The sequence below is a fragment of the Schistocerca nitens genome, chromosome 2, assembly GCF_023898315.1.
Source record: "Schistocerca nitens isolate TAMUIC-IGC-003100 chromosome 2, iqSchNite1.1, whole genome shotgun sequence".
NCBI lineage: Eukaryota > Metazoa > Arthropoda > Insecta > Orthoptera > Acrididae > Schistocerca > Schistocerca nitens.
Genome location: NC_064615.1, coordinates 1,106,111,741 through 1,106,131,421, shown reverse-complemented (window position 1 = coordinate 1,106,131,421; position 19,681 = coordinate 1,106,111,741). Strand labels below are relative to the sequence as shown.

The window sequence follows — 19,681 nt, the reverse complement described above, 5'->3', positions numbered from 1 at the left end:
TCGATGTTGTCGCCAGTGGTCGGCGGAAGGTGCACGTGCCCGTCGACCTGGGACCGGACCGCAGCGACGCACGGATGCACGCCAAGACCGTAGGATCCTACGCAGTGCCGTAGGGGACCGCACCGCCACTTCCCAGCAAATTTGGGACACTGTTGCTCCTGGGGTATCGGCGAGGACCATTCGCAACCGTCTCCATGAAGCTGGGCTACGGTCCCGCACACCGTTAGGCCGTCTTCCGCTCACGCCCCAACATCGTGCAGCCCGCCTCCAGTGGTGTCGCGACAGGCGTGAATGGAGGGACGAATGGAGACGTGTCGTCTTCAGCGATGAGAGTCGCTTCTGCCTTGGTGCCAATGATGGTAGTATGCGTGTTTGGCGCCGTGCAGGTGAGCGCCACAATCAGGACTGCATACGACCGAGGCACACAGGGCCAACACCCGGCATCATGGTGTGGGGAGCGATCTCCTACACTGGCCGTACACCACTGGTGATCGTCGAGGGGACACTGAATAGTGCACGGTACATCCAATCCGTCATCGAACCCATCGTTCTACCATTCCTAGACCGGCAAGGGAACTTGGTGTTCCAACAGGACAATGCACGTCCGCATGTATCCCGTGCCACCCAACGTGCTCTAGAAGGTGTAAGTCAACTACCCTGGCCAGCAAGATCTCCGGATCTGTCCCCCATTGAGCATGTTTGGGACTGGATGAAGCGTCGTCTCACGCCGTCTGCACGTCCAGCACGAACGCTGGTCCAACTGAGGCGCCAGGTGGAAATGGCATGGCAAGCCGTTCCACAGGACTACATCCAGCATCTCTACGATCGTCTCCATGGGAGAATAGCAGCCTGCATTGCTGCGAAAGGTGGATATACACTGTAATAGTGCCGACATTGTGCATGCTCTGTTGCCTGTGTCTATGTGCCTGTGGTTCTGTCAGTGTGATCATGTGATGTATCTGACCCCAGGAATGTGTCAATAAAGTTTCCCCTTCCTGGGACAATGAATTCACGGTGTTCTTATTTCAATTTCCAGGAGTGTATATAAACGATTTGGGAGACAATCTAAGAAGCTGTCTTAGGTTGTTTGCAGATTATGATCTCGTTTATCGTTTAGTAAAGTCATAAGAAGACCAAAACAATTTGCAAAACGATTTTGAAAAGATATCTGTATGGTATAAAAATTGAAATTGACTCTAAATAACGTAAGGTGTGAAGTCATCCACACGAGCGCTAAAAGGAATCCGTTAAACTTCGTTTGCACGATAAATTAAAGGGAATGAATTCAACTAAATATCTAGCAAATACAGTTGAGAACAACTTAAATTGGAACGAACTCTCAGAAAATGTTGTGGGGAAGGCAAACCAAATACTGCGTTTTATTGGCAGAGCTCAAAGAAACTGTAACAGATCTGCTAAAGAGCCTGCCTACACTGCGCTTGCCCGTCCACTTTTAGAATATTGCTGCTCGATGTGGGATCCTTACCTGATAGGAATGACGGAGTGCATCCAGGAAGTTCAAAGAAGGGCAGCGCGTGTTGTATTATCGCGAAACAGGGGAGAGAGTGTCAGTGAAATGAATCAGGACCTGGGGTGGACATCACTAAAACAAAACCGTTTTAGGTTGTGACGGGATCTTCTCACGAAACTTCAATCACCAACTTTCCCTTCCGAATGCGAAAATATTTTGTTGGCACTGACCGACGTCAGGATAAGACATGATAAAATAAGGGAAATCAGAGATCGCAGGGAAAGATGCAGGTGCTAGTTTTTTGTGCGCGCCGTAGGAGGTCGGAATAATAGAGAATTATTGTGAAGGTTCTTCGGTGAACACACTGCCAGGCACTTAAATGTGATTTTCAAGGTATCCACCTAGATGTTGATGTAGATGGAAAAGTGTATGCAACCTCATTCCGCTCTGGTCCAGCCCTAAGCAGTTGGAAACTTCGCAAATCTTTTAACACGGTACATTCACCAATCAACATTATTCTGACACAGTATTCCTTCCTCATTTGCGTCTTTTGGGGCTTGGATTCGGCGCTGACGTCACTTTCATGGACGGGACTACGCGACCGCAGTGTACAGCGCAGGTGCAGGAGCTCTTGGAACGATAGGATACTAGGCGGACAGTGTGGTCCACGCGTTCCTCCGACTTATGTCCCATCGAGCACTTGGGGAGACTATTGCAGCACATTCACATTCACCAGCAGTTATGAACCGCACCGGTGTATGAATGAAACGTCGTAGTACGAGAATTCCTTACCAGACTTGTGGACAATTTGAAAGCCGGCCGAAGTGGCCGTGCGGTTAAAGGCGCTCCAGTCTGGAACCGCAAGACCGCTACGGTCGCAGGTTCGAATCCTGCCTCGGGCATGGATGTTTGTGATGTCCTTAGGTTAGTTAGGTTTAACTAGTTCTAAGTTCTAGGGGACTAATGACCTCAGCAGTTGAGTCCCATAGTGCTCAGAGCCATTTGAACCATTTTGACAATTTGAAATCACATTGCTGAACATGCGTTGTGATCCGTGGTAATCACACAACTACCTGAGAACCATGTCCCACCTTTTGTAACGTCAGGGGACTATCACATTCTAACAATTTTCTTTGAATAAATGTGATATTTCTGTTCATCTCAATGCGTATTTTTTTAATCACTTTCCGTACTGTACTCTAACGTACTGTACGGAAGTAGCTCTTTCTTTGTATGGTCCCAGTTTCCTCGAGCTATATTACGTGGCAGTGAGTGACACATCATACGAAAGTATTACAGGTAAAATTTTATTGTCTGAAGTTGTGTTGGGCTTACTTGTCGACTGGTCGTGTTATCTATGGGAAGAAACGAACAAACACCATCCGCACAGGCTTTAAACGCCCAAAGGTACCTACCGACCGCCGTGTCATCCTCAAACCTTAGGCGTCTCCAGATGCGGATACGGAGAGGCATGTGGTCAGCACACCGGTCTCCCAGACGTCGTCAGTTTTCGTGACTTCTCAGTCAAGTAGCTCCTCAATTCGCCTCGCAAGGGCTGAGTCCACCCCCTTGTAACAGCACTCGAAAGTGCTAGCGAAGCGCGACAGCACTTCGGATATCTCACGGAACCCGATGTTACTACTGCGGGAAGGCAGTTCGCACGTCATCTCCGCAACCAACTATAATACCTAATACGCACTTAATGGCGGTGTATACTACACTCAAACACGAAATTAAGTATTTTCTATTTCAATGAGTTCTTCGATTATTTTCAGTTGCTCTCAGTAAAGTACTTTCCTACCCCCATTTTGTTAACGGATCGCGATGTTTAATCACCTAACATACATATATCTCTGTTCCACCATCGCAGCCGAGTGATCAGCGCACATGGCTGGTGTGCGTAGGGCGCGGGTTCGATTCCCGGTACACATATGTGTTTTTCTTTGGTGGTAAGACTAGTACGAGGTGCGCTCACCTCATGACGGCACTCGAGGAGCTACCTAACCGAGGAGTAGCTGCTCTACGGAGTGGAAAGTCAGCAAAACGGCCAGGAGATGTGGTGTGCTGAACACTTGTTGTCCCTCTGTACCGCATACCCGTGACTCCGCAAGGCAGAGGATGACACGGCGACCGCTAGACATACCTTGGGTCTTCACGGCCTCCACGAGGAGCCCCTTTTAAATTCACGGCAGTGGTAAACAGTCGGGAAACCCGTAAGCGTGTTGCAGGACGGGTTCGCTGATACACAATTGTTGAGAGAAAGGAAATTCTCGTAGGTACTGTGTGCCGTTTCCGAGTCAGCTATTAATGAAGTCAGCCAGTCAGACCGTTGAGCGCGAAAATTCAAGCAGCCCGCCAGACACAATTAGTGTCAGTTGTCCTCATAGCGTACATTAAAGGTCACGTGACTGCTCAGCCTACGGTACAGGCTATACCCTTACTATCGTCCCATGTCCATGGTTTGTATTGCTCTCTTATTGAGTTTTAGAAAACTGATGAAGGACACGGCGACATCGTCTTTGGCGGGCAGCTTCAATTTGCGAGCGACGACATGATTGCCTAACCACAACGCTAATTACCTCAGAAACTGCGCATTGTAACGAAAGTTTTCCTTAAGAAATATTTCTCAGCCAAACATAAGCTCCACAAACCTTACAAGCTTTTCAGATTGTTTCTTACCACCCTATTAATCTCTGTTAACTATTTCCGAACCACAGATAACAGTCCTTCAATCCTGTACTGTTCACTAATTAGTTTTTTCAGGGTATGTGAGCAACTGATTTAAACCTCCAGCAAGGCACGTACCCGACTGACTCTCTTCATAAATATTTCAACAAATATACAAAAGTCAATTTTTACCTTTTGTCTTCAAAAATCATTTCGGCTTGTTTATTACACAAAATATACAAAACACTATTACTGTATTACCTTTTGTATTCAAACGTCACTTCACGTTGGTGTGTTCAACACAAAAGAATGCCGGCCGTAGTGGCCGTTCTGTTCTTGGCGCTACAGTCTGGAACCGAGCGACCGCTACGGTCGCAGGTTCGAATCCTGCCTCGGGCATGGATGTGTGTGATGTCCTTAGGTTAGATAGGTTTAATTAGTTCTAAGTTCTAGGCGACTGATGACCTCAGAAGTTAAGTCGCATAGTTCTCAGAGCCATTCCCATTTGTAACTAACCTGTTACTACGGGTTATTCCTTATTATTGGGAATGGAAATACTTATTGCTTATGAAATTAACTTGAGAAGATTAGGGTCGCCACCGTCTCTAACCATACAACTAATCGAAGGTTTGGTCGAGTCGGAAAATAAATTAATTTGATCACAAACCAAAAACTCACAAAAATGCAAACGTTGTGAGGTCCTCACAGCGGATACGATGTAATTAATAGTATTTTCCGTGCACTGTTCACGACAATCAAACATTTAAAATAAAATAGAAAATGCATGAACACTGCATAAGATCAGCTCCCAGCAACACACCTGAAAATATAACTTAATCTAAAGCATTTGATATAAAATACAAGAGGAGACTAATCACTGGACCTGCGCATAAGGAAACGCATTGGATGTGCTAACGGGAAAGCTACGAGGTGAGTGGCTTAGGTGCAAAAACGTAATCTAGGAACACAAGAGAAAATTGTAGGTAGAATCATTTATTCCTAAGATAAGGATGTGAGGCATATACACGATTCCTGATAACACGTGGTTTGTGGAGACACAATTTCTAGGTATAGTGCCAAATTCCAACAATATCACATCACACAATCATGTTAACATTATCTGAAACAAACATGAGATCGGACAGTTAGTGATGCCGGTAGCCCAACAACTATAATGTTCTACCACGTGGTTGGCTCCCCACGGACGAAAGACACATAAAGCAAGGAAAATTTACGAGAAGGCAAAGCTCTAAATATTTCTAAAGGTGAAAGCTTATGCAGGCACAGTTGAAGGCAAACAGACATTCATACAGAAGCGAGTGCTCACTTCTTATCGACACCTTTGTGTTGCGCTCTTCCGGCGGATCCAAGTCTGCTACAGAAATTTGCTAAAAGAAAAATCTGCCAAAGTTTAGCATTCCTTGCTGCGACAAGGCAAAGAAATCTTCCAGATTTGAAAAGCGAGACCAAAAGCTAACAGCTCTCCCCTCGCCAAGTAACAACGCGCCACGCGGTTAGTCTAACTCACCCTTCTTCGACTGGAGCACAGCTGTGGACGCTTCCCGTACCGGCGGCAGACTGCCTTCGCGCTTCTTCTCCAGCCTCTTCCACGCTCCGCGTGGCCCGGAAAACCCAAAGATGCCATTTCCGCCACCAACCTAACGCAGGTGGATTTCTCACAAGTAGCGGAAACCTTTTTGCCTACTTGACCACTACGCGAGTTGGCTATTCTGTACAACTGCTGCTGAATCTGTACGACTATCGCACACTTTCTGCAGCAGACTACGCCACCGTCTAGCAACGTGACACACAACCACATTCATTCAATCACGCCACTATGAGAGTAAAGAGAAAAGAGAAACAAGGAAAAGAAAGAGAAATACTTGTGAAATTGGGCTACCGGACTAATGAAAGGTGGCTACAGGACCCTTTCACATTCTTTACACAAAAGAATGCACTCCAATGCTACGTAGTGAGACTTTCAGTAACAGCATGCATAGTACTGATTACAACAATGATATTCAATACGGGATACATCATACATCTCCTAACTGTCGTCGCAGAAGAGTTTTCTCAGCCTTAGGCTTTTTCCAGTAGAGGACAGGTGAAATATAAATCCAGCGACTCGAAATTTTTGTGCAGCACGAAGAACAGTCGTCGGCGCTCGTCTCATTACCACAATGTTCTTGCAACAAAGAAAAAAAAAACAGTGTTCGTTTTTAGTTTACATACTTACAGAGCTTACGGAGAATTTATAGGTACATCTAAATTTCTTTGAATCCACGTTTGTTCCTGAAGTAACAGCATTTTAGTCAATATTTCACTCGATGTTATTAGAACATGTTAAATATGATTTCAGCTAAAATTTCACTACTCTAGCTGTAACAGTATGGAGATAGACTGCTGTTTCGTTGCGTAAACAGGCCTAAAAACATCTTTTCAGCGAATGAAATGTTTTCTTTCTCGAAAACTGCTAGTCTTACAGCTACAAAATTTTTGCCGGTGTTTCATTATAGTATAAAAGTTATAAAAATAATAATACAACTTGGGAAAAATTAGTGATCATCTGCCTGCTAGCCTCTGAGTGAAGACAGTTTCGGTTGAAATGTTTTTTTTATTTTTTAGTAATACTATTTATACGTTTCGCCCTTCTCAGGCAGCATCATATAATGTAAAAATGTAGCAGAAGAGACTTCCTTCGTCAATTGCCACAACAGGGCATAAATTAAATATAGACGTCATCTTGATAATGCACCGCATCCACTAGCTATGCGGCCAATAAAGTATTCGAAAGTTGACGGAATTACTAGAGAAAGAAGCGAAAGGGATGAAAACAAAAGACTAGAGTAAATGACCAGCGACATATGTTGGCATAGCTGCCAGAATGCAGCATAGGCGAGAAGTCGAAGTAAGGTAATCGCCATAGGGCCTAACGTACCATGTGAAACACAGATCCAAGTAAAGCATAAAAAAATATTGTAACAGTGGCTTAATAAGATTATCTTGTTAATGAAATGTATTGCACAAACAGAGGAGTGATGATCAAACGTGAGAGTAAAACGAACAAAGACGTAAATAGAGCAAATATGTGATGCAGTCTGTACTATGTAACGGAAGGGCAAATATACATGCGACAGGCGTTCAATAATTAACGTAAAATCTTATCAAATAGAGTAGATTAGGTATTAGGTGCTTCTGGCGGCTCCTGCTTTCTGGATTTACTAATTTCAAGCTCTTCCAGTAAATCGAGAGCATGACCTGTTTGCAATGTGTGTAAAGTACGCATACTTTTCTCAACGTTGTCCATAATATGGCCGGTTTCTGGTAAGTGTAACCCAAAGGCAATTTTGATACTTGGCTGTATATGTTCCTTAAACTCTACGTCAAAAGAGAGGCCGGTTTGACCGATATATTACTTATCACAAATCATTACACTAGATCCTGTATACACCACAGCAGTCAACATTGTCATGCGCGCTTCTCGGCTTACGTTTGAAGTTGCAGGGTATTGTTATCGTAAAACGGCCCTGACTTTAGATTTATGATAGATTTCTCTATATACTTTCCGTAAGGATCCTGAGTGGTGCTCCCTCTGAAATGTTTTCCGCACCCACACATAAGAAACCCGGATGATTCCAACAGTGTATAACATCTCTCGTGTAAGGCCCAAAAGAAGGAGTGAAATGTGTGTGTGAAGAGGTGCGGCAACCTTTGCATCGCGTGACACGTCAGTGGTGGCTTTGGGCAAAAAGGTCGTGAAATTGGGTGCTAATGTGCGATCATTAACCCACCTCACAACTCACGTGAACTCCTGAGATGTGGCCACGTGTCGACATCTTCGCTGTCTGAAACGTCGTCGAGTCCGAAGGTAACGTCCCAGTGCGCCACGCTGTCGGCATCTTCGAGCCAAATTTCAAACTTATACGTCACAATCCGGAATAATTACGGTGTTTCGAAGATGTGAACCTCTAATTCCGTTACGCAGTGTGTCATTCGACGACTTAAGAAAATCTGTGGAAGTGCAGGAGATAGCTTGAACTCTTTCTAGATAATGGAAGCAGAAACAGAAAAAGATAGCGATGGTTCCGTTACATGTTGCATTATCTGACGTCTGAACCCTTTCCTCCATTCTTTCCAACTCTGTTAGAAACGGTATCAGTGAAGTCACAAGTGCTGCAAGTATGCTTACTCATTGTACTGTTGATAACGAAAAGCCCGAGAACTTCCATAATTAAAGACGAAACTAGTGACAAGGAAAAGCATGAGAACTTCCGCAATTAAAGAAGAAATTAGTGATATTTACGATAAACTTTGTATTTCAACTATGTTTCGATTGCTGATATTGCACCTGATTCAAAAACATTAATCAGATGGAAAACGTTGAGAGAATGCAGTACATCGGCGTCGAACAGCTGCAAGTACGACATTATTGTTCATATTTTTTTAAAAAAAATTGTAATATTTTATTGAAACTGCTAAAGCAGAAGTAGACACATCTTCTTTGAAGCGAAATCGATACTGAAACTCTTTGGTAAGATTAAAGTGAATGTACATATTAAGAAAAAGGTTGTAATATTTACTTTCAAATGTTGTCAAGATATCTATTTGTAAAAATTATTAAATGTAAAAAGGTGCTATAATATAATTATGTATGTAATACTTACTGGCACTCACTTAGGACTGTATGAGATATGTGTAGTATAAAAGATGGAGTAGTTCCGTCAGGAACGGAAAGCTGTGTAAGCGTAGGAAAAGGTGGGAGCGGAAACGTTTGGAGCGCTTTTGCGGGCGCGAACAAACTCAGTCGGTGGCCAGTGATCTTAGTTGTTAGAGGCAGCATAGTGTGGAGTGCGCCGTATTGTTGCATCTTGTCTCGGTTGGAAACTGCAGTTTATCACGGCCTGGTATGGGAAGAAAAACGGGCTGTTTATTATAAGATGGATCATCGCTATGAAGTGGAAATAAGGAATGGATAACTGCTTTTGGCCGTTCTGATATTAATGCAGTTGTTGCTACCAACAACAGCGTCGCTGATCACAGCTTACAGGGTACGACATTTTAGCTATGTATTATAGCGTGTGTCAGGAAGTTGAAATGTGCTTTAAGAATAATAACCATCATCCAAATTAACAATTGTGTCCACCTGGTAATTTATCCCGGTCATAAACCAAGCAGGATCCTAACCAGGTACATGAAAATTCCGAGTGACCACTAATCAGCCAAGACTGTGAAATCTTTAATATACTGTTGGCAAATCAGTGATTAATCAGTGAAATAACTGATCGAAAGAACACCTGAGAATTTCATAATTAACATTGCTATTTCTTTCTGTGTTAAAATGATTACGTAACGTTATGCCAGATTCAGAGACCACATTAGATAAATTGTTTGCCGCCGGAGTGGCCGAGCGGTTATAGGCGCTTCAGTCTGGAACCGCGCGACCGCTACGGTCGCAGGTTCGAATCCTGCCTCGGGCATGGATGTGTGTGATGTCCTTAGATTAGTTAGGTTTAAGTAGTTCTAGGGGACTGATGACCTCAGAAGTTAAGTCCCATAGTGCTCCGAGCCATTTGAACCATTTTTGATAAATTGTCTGCTGCTTTCACATTACCTATTAATGAAAGGAAATACTAAGTTGATGATTAATGGTGATAAATAGAAACGTTAAACAGTTTATAGTGAATCAATGAAATGTTGAGTACCAAATACGTTGGTTAAGAAACCCCCCATGTCCAAATTTACTTTTTCTTTCATGAAATCAGTCTGTTTGCTTAAGCAATTGGGTACTGTAGTTTTGTTTCGAGGTGCTAAACTTTTCCTGTATTGCTGAACCATCTTTTATCTAAATCTAAAGGGAAGTCTGTAGGGTAAGTAGGGAGTTGCAATCTTTTCTGCAGTCCTACTCAGTTCCATTACGTGTGCCTAATTAGATTAGCGAATAGCAGTGTACCATCAACATATGTTGTTGTTGTTGTTGTGGTCTTCAGTCCTGAGACTGGTTTGATGCAGCTCTCCATGCTACTCTATCCTGTGAAAGTTTCTTCATCTCCCAGTACTTACTGCAGCCTGCATCCTTCTGAATCTGCTTAGTGTATTCATCTCTTGAGCTCCCTCTACGATTTTTACCCTCCACGCTGCCCTCCAATGCTAAATTTGTGATCACTTGATGCCTCAGAACATGTCCTACTAACTGTCTTCTTGTCAAGCTGTGCCACAAACTCCTCTTCTCCCCAATTCTATTCAGTACCTCCTCATTAGTTATGTGATCTACCCATCTAATCTTCAGCATTCTTCTGTAGCACCACATTTCGAAAGCTTCTATTCTCTTCTTGTCCAAACTATCTATCGTCCATGTTTCACTTCCATACATGGCTACACTCCATGCAATTACTTTCAGAACCAACTTCCTGACACTTAAATCTATACCCGATGTTAACAAATTTCTCTTCTTCGGAAACGCTTTTCTTGCCATAGCCAATCTACATTTTATATTCTCTACTTCGACCATGATCAGTTATTTTGCTCCCCAAATAGAAAAACTTATTTACTACTTTAAGTGTCTCATTTCCTGATCTAATTCCCTCAGCATCACAAAACTTTACTCGACTACATTCCATTATCCTCGTTTTGCTTCTGTTGATGTTCATCATATATCCTCCTTTCATGACACTGTCCATTCCGTTCAACTGCTCTTCCAAGTCCTTTGCTCTCTCTGACAGAATTACAATGTCATCGGCGAACCTCAAAGTTTTTACTTCTTCTCAATGGATTTTAATACCTACTCCGAATTTTTGTTTTATTTCCTTTACTGCTTGCTCTATATACAGATTGAATAACATCGGGGAGAGGCTACAACCTTGTCTCACTTCCTTCCCAACCACTGCTTCCCTTTCGTGCCCCTCGACTCTTATAACTGCCATCTGCTTTCTGTAGAAATTGTAAATAGCCTTTCGCTCCCTTTATTTTACCCCTGCCACCTTCAGAATTTGAAAGAGCGTATTCCAGTCAACATTGTCAAAAGTTTTCTCTAAGTCTACAAATGATAGAAACGTAGGTTTGCCTTTCCTTAACCTTTCTTCTAAGATAAGTCGTAAGGTCAGTATTGCCTCACGTGTTCCAACATTTCTACGGAATCAAAACTGATCTTCCTCGAGGTCGGCTTCTACCAGTTTTTCCATTCGTCTGTAAAGAACTCGCGTTAGTATTTTGCAGCTGTGACTTATTAAACTGATAGTTCTGTAATTTTCACATCTGTCAACACCTGCTTTCTTTGGGATTGGAATTATCAAATTTTTCTTGAAGTCTGAGGGAATTTCTCCTGTCTCTCTCCCAAGGGCGTCAGTAGTTCTAATAGAATGTTGTCTCCCGGGGCCTTGTTTCGACTCAGGTCTTTCAGTGCTCTGTCAAACTCTTTACGCAGTATCGTGTCTCCCATTTCATCTTTATCTACATACTCTGTCATTTGCACAATATTGTCCTCAAGTACATCGCCCTTGTACAGACCCTCTATATACTGCTTCCACCTTTTTGATTTCCCTTCTTTGCTTAGAACTGGGGTCCATCTGAGCTCTTGATATTCATACAAGTGGCTCTCTTTTCTCGAAAGGTCTCTTTAATTTTCCTGTAGGCTGTATCTATCTTACCCCTAGTGAGATAAGCCTCTACATCCTTACATTTGTCCTCTAGCCATCCCTGGTTAGCCATTTTGCACTCCCTGTCGATCTCATTTTTGAGACGTTTGTATTCCTTTGTGCCTGCTTCATTTACTGCGTTTTTATATTATCTCCTTTCATCAATTAAATTCAATATTTCTTCTGTTACACAAGGGTTTCTACTAGCCCTAGTCTTTTTACCTACTTGATCCTCTGCTGCCTTCACTTCTTCATCCCTCAGAGCTACCCATTCTACTGCGTTTCCTTCTCCCATTCCTGTTAATTGTTCCCTTATGCTCTCCCTGAAACTCTGTACAACCTCTGGTTTAGTCAGTTTATCCAGGTCCATCTCCTTAAATTCTCACCTGTTTGCAGTTACTTCAGGTTTAATGTACAGTTCATAACCAATAGATTGTGGTCAGGGTCCACATATGCCCCTGGAAATGTCTTACAATTTAATACCTGATTCCTAAATAGCTGTCTTACCATTATATAATCTGATACCTTCTAGTATCTCCAGGATTCTTCCATGTATACAACCTTCTTTTATGATTCTTGAACCAAGTGTTAGCAATGATTAAGTTACGCTCTGTGCAAAATTCTACCAGACGGCTTCCTCTTTCATTTCTTACCCCCAATCCAAATTCACCTACTATGTTTCCTTCTCTCCCTTTTCGCACTCTCGCATTCCAGTCACCCATGACTGTTAAATTTTCGTCTCCCTTCACTACCTGAATAATTTCTTTTATCTCATCATAGATTTCATCTATTTCTTCATCATCTGCAGAGCTTGTTGGCATGTAAACTTGTACTACTGTAGTAGGCGTGGGCTTCGTGTCTATCTTGGCCACAATAATGCGTTCACTATGCTGTTTGTAGTAGCTTATCCGCACTCCAATTTTTTTATTCATTATTAAACCTACACCTGCATTACCCCTATTTGATTTTGTATTTATAACCCTGTATTCACCTGACCAAAAGTCTTGTTCCTCCTGCCACCGAACTTCACCAATTCCCACTATATGTAACTTAAAATTATCCATTTCTATTTTTAAATTTTCTAACCTACCTGCCCGATTAAAGGATCTGACATTCCACGCTCCGATCCGTAGAACGCCAGGTTTCTTTCTCCTGATAACGACGTCCTCTTGAGTAGACCCCGCCCGAAGATCCGAATGGGGGACTATTTTACCTCCGGAATATTTTACCCAAGAGGACGCCATCATCATTTAACCACACAGTAAAGCTGCATGTCCTCGGGAAAAATTACGGCTGTAGTTTCCCCTTGCTTTCAGCCATTCGCAGTACCAGCACAGCAAGGCCGTTTGGTTAGTGTTACAAGGCCAGATCAGTCAATCATCCAGACTGCTGCCCCTGATACTACTGAAAATGCTGCTGCCCCTCTTCAGGTACCACACGTTTGTCTGGCCTATCAACAGATACCCCGCCGTTGTGGTTGCACCTACGGTACGGCCATCTGTATCGCTGAGGCACGCAAGCCTCCCCACCAACGGCAAGGTCCTTGGTTCATGGGGGGGGGGCATATATTGTTATCGATGCAGAACAGTAGTCTAACTACTGTTATTTGCCATACCTCTGAACTAATGACTTATTTGAAGAAACGAGTTAAAGTCTGATGCTTATTCCTTAGGTTAACACACACGGTTATTACACTTGTTTTTGCGGGTTTGCTGTCCTGATAGATACTGTATTTCTGTTTGTTACCTTGCTTTTTATTAACAGTATAGTATAAGAATATTACAGTTCGCTTTGCATGACAGTATGTTTTGTAAACCAATTAAGAGAATACAAAATACACGCAGGTATTACATCTGGTTCTACATATCAGGACAGTAAATAACAGGCACAAACAGGGAGGAATATTACACAAGCAGTATAAAATATAGCCTGGTGTATTTTATGTCTCGCAGATGTTCTCGCTGTTGACTTGATCCCCTGTGTTGTGCAGATGACGGCGCGCCCCCGGTAGCCCAGTCCAACGACGGTTTCCTCAACTTCAGCTCCATCAGCCGCGAGCACATGGGCTGGTACAAGTGCACCAGTCGCGACGCCAGCTCCATCGGCTACTACCTCAACGTCATCTGTGAGTACCTCACGATACTGCCTCGTCCTCACAATTGATCGCCGAGCGGTGTAGGCGCGCCTTACCTCGGTTCGCGCGGCTCCCCCCGTCGGAGGTTGAGTCCTCCCTCGGGCATGGGTGCCTGTGTTGTCCTTAGCATAAGTTAAAGTTAGATTAAGTAGTGTATAAGCCTAGGGACCGATGACCTTAGCAGTTTGGTCCCATAGGGACTTACCACAAATTTCCAATTTTCTAACAATTGATCAATGAATTTCATACTATTCATTCAGGATCTATTTGAGTATATCACACTACTACCTCAACTTCGGATGAAACCCACGCTACTATCTCAGTATCATTTGTACCTAAAACAGTCACTTCAATCTCGAGTGTGAGTTTCTACACTATCGAATCAATGTTATAATATAACAAGCTTGTACAGTTCCGCACTGTCACCTAATAAACCAAATTTGTGTGTACGGAATACTGGACCAGATTACAGATTTGACCTAAGGCATGCTTGGAAATACACGGTCCAGTCATATTAATATGGTCACCGCCTATGTTCGACGTGAACGTGCACTGATCACTCACTGATGGCAGGTGCTACCACTAGCAGTGAAGTATATGCACTGAAGCACCAAAGAAACTGTTGTAGGCATGCCTATTCAAATGCAGAAACGTATGAACAGACAGAATACGGCACTGCGATCGGCAACGCCTATACAAGACAAGTGTCTGGCGCAGTTGATAGATCGCTTACTGCTTCTACAATGACAGGTTATCAAGATTTAAGTGACTTTGAATGTATGTGGCGTTACAGTTTGCGCACGAGCGATGAGACACAGCATCTCCGACGTAACGATGATGTGGGTATTTTCCCGTACGACCGTTTCACGAGTGTATCGCGAATATCAGCAATCCGATAAAACATCAAATCGACGCCGCTGCGGCCGGAAAAATATCCTGAAAGAACGGGACCAATGACGACTGAAGGGAATCGTTCAACGCAAATTTCTGCAGATTTCAATGCTGGGCGACCAACAAGTGTCAGTGTGCGAGCCATTCAACAAAATATCATCCATATGGGCTTTCGGAGCCGAAGGCCCACTCGCATGCCCTTGATGACTGCACGACAGAAAGCCATACGCCTCGCCTGGGTCCGACAACAACGACATTGGACTGTTCATGACTGGAAACAAGTTGCCTGGTCGGACGAGTCTCGTTAGAAATTGTATCCAGCGGATGGACGTGTACGAGTATGTAGACAACCTCACGAACCCATGGACCCAGCATGTCAGCAGGGTACTTTTCAAGGTGGTGGAGGCTCTGTAATGGTGTAGAGGGTGTGAATTTGGAGCGATACGGAACCCCTGATACGTGCGGATACCAATCTGACAGGTGACACATACGCAACGACAATGTCCGATCACCTGAATCCATTCATGTCCATTGTGCATTCTGACGGGCTTGGACAGTTCCAGCGGGACTTTACGACATCCCACACATCCAGAATTGCTACAGAGTGGCTCGAGAGACACTCTTCTGAGTTTAAACACTTCCGCTGGCTACCAAATCACCAGACTTAAAGATTATTGAGCATATCTTTGATTCCTTGTGACGCGCTGTTCAGAAGAGATCTCCACCCCTTCTTACTCCTACGGATTTATGGACAACTCTGCAAGATTCATGGTGTCATTTCCCTCCAGTACTACATTAGTCGAGTCCACGCCACGTCATGATGCCGCACTTCTCCTTGCTCGCGCGGGCCCTACACGATGTTAGGCAAGTGTACCAGTTACTTTGGTTCTTCAGTATATAAAGCATGACGTTGAGTGGGAGGGGGGGGGGGGGGCTCAAATGTGGAAATGCGGGAAACACTGCAGAAGTTTTTGTACAACGGAAACTGAGCGATTTGTCTGACGTCGAAAAGGGAATGATTACTGGCTTTCGGGACAAGGGTGAAAGCATTTCTGAAATGGCTAACTTGTGCCGTCGTGGTTAAATTACAGTACACTGTATATGGCAAAATGGCACTATCAAAAACAGCTGTGGAAATGTGTACGGGCGAACAGACGTGCATCTATTGAGCAGTTCACCACGCAAATGAGTTAAGGGGCCACCAACAGGGCCTCCCCAACGACTGTTGAGCAAATGTTGCTGCATACGGGCCTCCACAGCAGGTGGCTGGTCCATCCAGCCGTGCCTACTGCTCTTCATCGGCAGCGGCTGGAATTTGCACGACTTTACCGTAGCTGGACGCCCACTAAGTAGCGACAGCTGGACTTTTCCGATGGGTCATGTTTTATGCTCCATCAGACAGGTCGTCGGAAGGATCCAAGCAGGAGGGAGCGCTAAGGTCTCGGAAATATTTTCGTGACGTTACCCGGGTGACCTCGTCATTCTGGAAGTCACGGAGGATCAACAAAATTATGGGTCTATGCTTCAGAACCATGCCCACCACTGCATGTAGTTTATTTGTCCTCGGCACGACGGCATCTACCAACAAGGCAATGCAACATGAAAAACATCATTTTTACGCCAGTGACTGTTAAACTTTTTATTTCCAGTATTGCAATTTCGGCCTTAGGCCATTATCAAGTGCAGATGTTTTGGCTTTAAGCCATGACTACTTAATGCAAGCTGACACATTTGTGTCATCTTGTATAGGACAAGGAACTGGAGTCGAAATGGCTCCACATTCCAGACGGTACCTTCCACAACTTCACTGAGTCCCTTCCTGTACGTCTTGGTGCTGTCCGCGCTACAAAAGGTGGTTACTGAGGCTTTTGACAGGTGGCGAGATTTAAATGACCGGACAGTGTAGAACACAACATGTCATTCCTAAGGGAGTTAAATCTTTAGTAGACGCAAAAATAACATTGGACGTACCGCAAACAAGTGTTATAGGTCGGTTGGTCTCCAGAATATGCATAATTTTCCTAGAGGATGTCAGAAGGTCCATGAGGCTGTTCGTACATGATTCTCCAGTATACCGAGAAGTAACAATGTTAGTCAATTGTGCCGATATGAAGAAAGACCTGCAAAGTAGCGATGTTTGGAGCAGGTATTGGCAATGTAGTCTCATCACAAATACAGGGTGTTACAAAAAGGTACGGCCAAACTTTCAGGAAACATTCCTCACACACAAATAAAGAAAAGATGTTTTGTGGACATGTGTCCGGAAACGCTTAATTTCCATGTTAGAGCTCATTTTACTTTCGTCAGTATGTACTGTGCTTCCTCGATTCACCGCCATGATTTCATACGGGATACTCTACCTGTGCTGCTAGAACATGTGCCTTTACAAGTACGACACTAGATGCGGTTCATGCACGATGGAGCTCTGCACATTTCAGTCGAAGTGTTCGTACGCCTTTCAACAACAGATTCGGTGACCGATGGATTGGTAGAGGCGGACCAATTCCATGGCCTCCACGCTCTCCTGACCTCAACTCTCTTGACTTCCATTTATGGGGGCATTTGAAAACTCTTGTCTACGCAACCCCGGTACCAAATGTAGAGACTATTCGTGCTCGTATTGTGGACGGCTGTGATGCAATACGCCATTCTCCAGGGTTGCATCAGCGCATCAGGTATTACATGTGACGGAGGGTGGATGCATGTATCCTAGCTAACGGAGGACATCTTGAACATTTCCTGTAACAAAGTGTTTGAAGTCACGCTGGTACGTTCTGTCGCTGTGTGTTTCCATTCCATGATTAATGTGATTTGAAGAGAAGTAATAAAATGAGCTCTAACATGGAAAGTAAGCGTTTCCGGACACATGTCCACATAACATATTTTCTTGCTTTATGTGCGAGGAATGTTTCCTGAAAGTTTGGCCGTACCTTTTTGTAACACCCTGTATATGTAACCTATTGGCCATAAAAAAAGGGTGAAAAGACCCATCATTGTATGATCACACGATTGCCGAACTTCAAACTAGCCGTGGGAAAGACAAATGGCAGGTTGAGGAAGAATTCTCAGGAAACCTGCCTACCTCTCGTCGTTCTGGTACTATTACCACGTAGGATGGATTGATGAAAAAGACAAGATGGGCAGAAGAGCAGCAAGTTTCTTCAGAAGTTCGTTTGGTAACCATGAAAGAGAGAGATGTTCACCTAACTCGAATGGCAAACTCTACAAGAGACGTATTGCGAATCACTACTTGATTTACTGTTGAAATTCCTAAAGCCTACGTTCCTAGAAGAGTCAGCCAACATACTGCTTCAACCAAAGAGCGTTTCGCAAATTGCTCATGAAGGGAGGTCTAGGAGAATTCTAACTCTCAATGAGATTCGCAGATTATCGTTCTTGCCGCCTATCATTTGTGCGTGGTATAAGCGATGCAGGACGCAGAAGCGGTACGCGGAGTACTCTCACAGCCAGCGCCATTACTCGGATCTAACAAGAACTACGGCAGTTATGAAGTCAAGGGACTGTGTGCTGACCTTCACTCGTCTCTGGCTACGACGTATTTTTAAGTCCTTGGACGATCCTTAGTAGTATCCAGGTACCGACCCACATTCGTAATACACAAGTCAGAGGATCTGTGAGAGAAGATACTGCTGTTCTTGTTGCAGTAAATCTCGAGCCACATCGTTCTGTTTGAAGAACTGTGCAGAATTGGGGTGAGCAAACATACCGACTGCGGAATTCTACATGTTACTTGTTTACGTTCTTATCGCATCCATATTCGTCAGCGGTTTATCGAAGATGATATCCAAAAATGAATCACATTCTACACCAGTTTCTTAATCAAAATCATGACTGCCACATGTCTTACCATGCACCGATGATACCTCTTTCAACTCTAACGGCGAGATAAATATACACTATGGTCGCTGTTGGTCATAAGCAAACCTCACTGACTGCGCCAGCAAGTCAAACAGAATGTCTGGAATACAGACACCAGTGACTTCATCCATGATACAGTTACCTGACTTCATTTTTTATCTACATCTACATGGATACTCTCTAAATCTCTCTTAAATGCCTGGCAGAGGGTTTATTAACCACCTTCACTATAATTCTCTATTATTCCAATCTCGAACAGCGCGGGGGAAAAAAACTAACACCTATAACTTACCGTGCGAGCACTGATTTTCCTTATTTTGATCGTTTCTCCCTATGTAGGTTAGCATTTGGAGGACAAAGTTGATGACTGAAATTTCGTGAGAAGATTCCGCCGCAAGGAAACCGCCTTAGTTTTAATGGTGTCCATCCCAAATCCTGTATCATGTCCGTGACACTCTGTCCTCTATTTAGTGATAATACAAAACGTGCCGCACTTCTTCGAACTTTCTTGCTGTACTCCCTTAATCTTATCTGGTAAGAATCCCAGACAGTACAGAAGTACTCCAAAAGAGGACGGACAATCGTAACGTAGGCAGTCTCTTTAGTTGATCTGTTACATTTTCTAAGTGTTCTGACAATAAAACGCAGTCTTTGGTTTGCCTCTTCACCGCAATATTTTTTATGTCCTTTCCTATTCAAGTTGGTGGTAATTAATGTTCGTAGGTATTACGGCCTTTAGATCTGACTCATTTATCCTGTAACCGAAATTTAACGGATTCCTCCCAACACTCATGTGGATAACATCACACTTTTCATTATTTAGGGTCAGTTGCAGATTTTTGCACCATACAGATATCTTTTCTAAATGGTTTCGCAAACGGTCGAGGATTAAATGGTGAGCAGCGCTCTCGATGTACCCAAAATGCACTAAAAGACTTAGTAGAAGTAGCAACATAGTTGTTTAGTTGTTAATGTGGTTGATGGGTATCAAGCATATACAGTATTTCT

General features: G+C 43.6%; 1 protein-coding gene across 1 annotated transcript in view; it reads left to right on the top strand.

Moving 5' to 3' along the window:
* The window catches only part of LOC126235575 (uncharacterized), a 196,699-nt gene that overhangs the window by 91,246 nt on the left and 85,772 nt on the right, over positions 1–19,681 (top strand). The window contains exon 5 of the mRNA XM_049944292.1: positions 13,760–13,894. Within this exon, the coding sequence (XP_049800249.1) occupies positions 13,760–13,894 (135 nt within the window). The remainder of the gene's footprint in view (positions 1–13,759; positions 13,895–19,681) is intronic.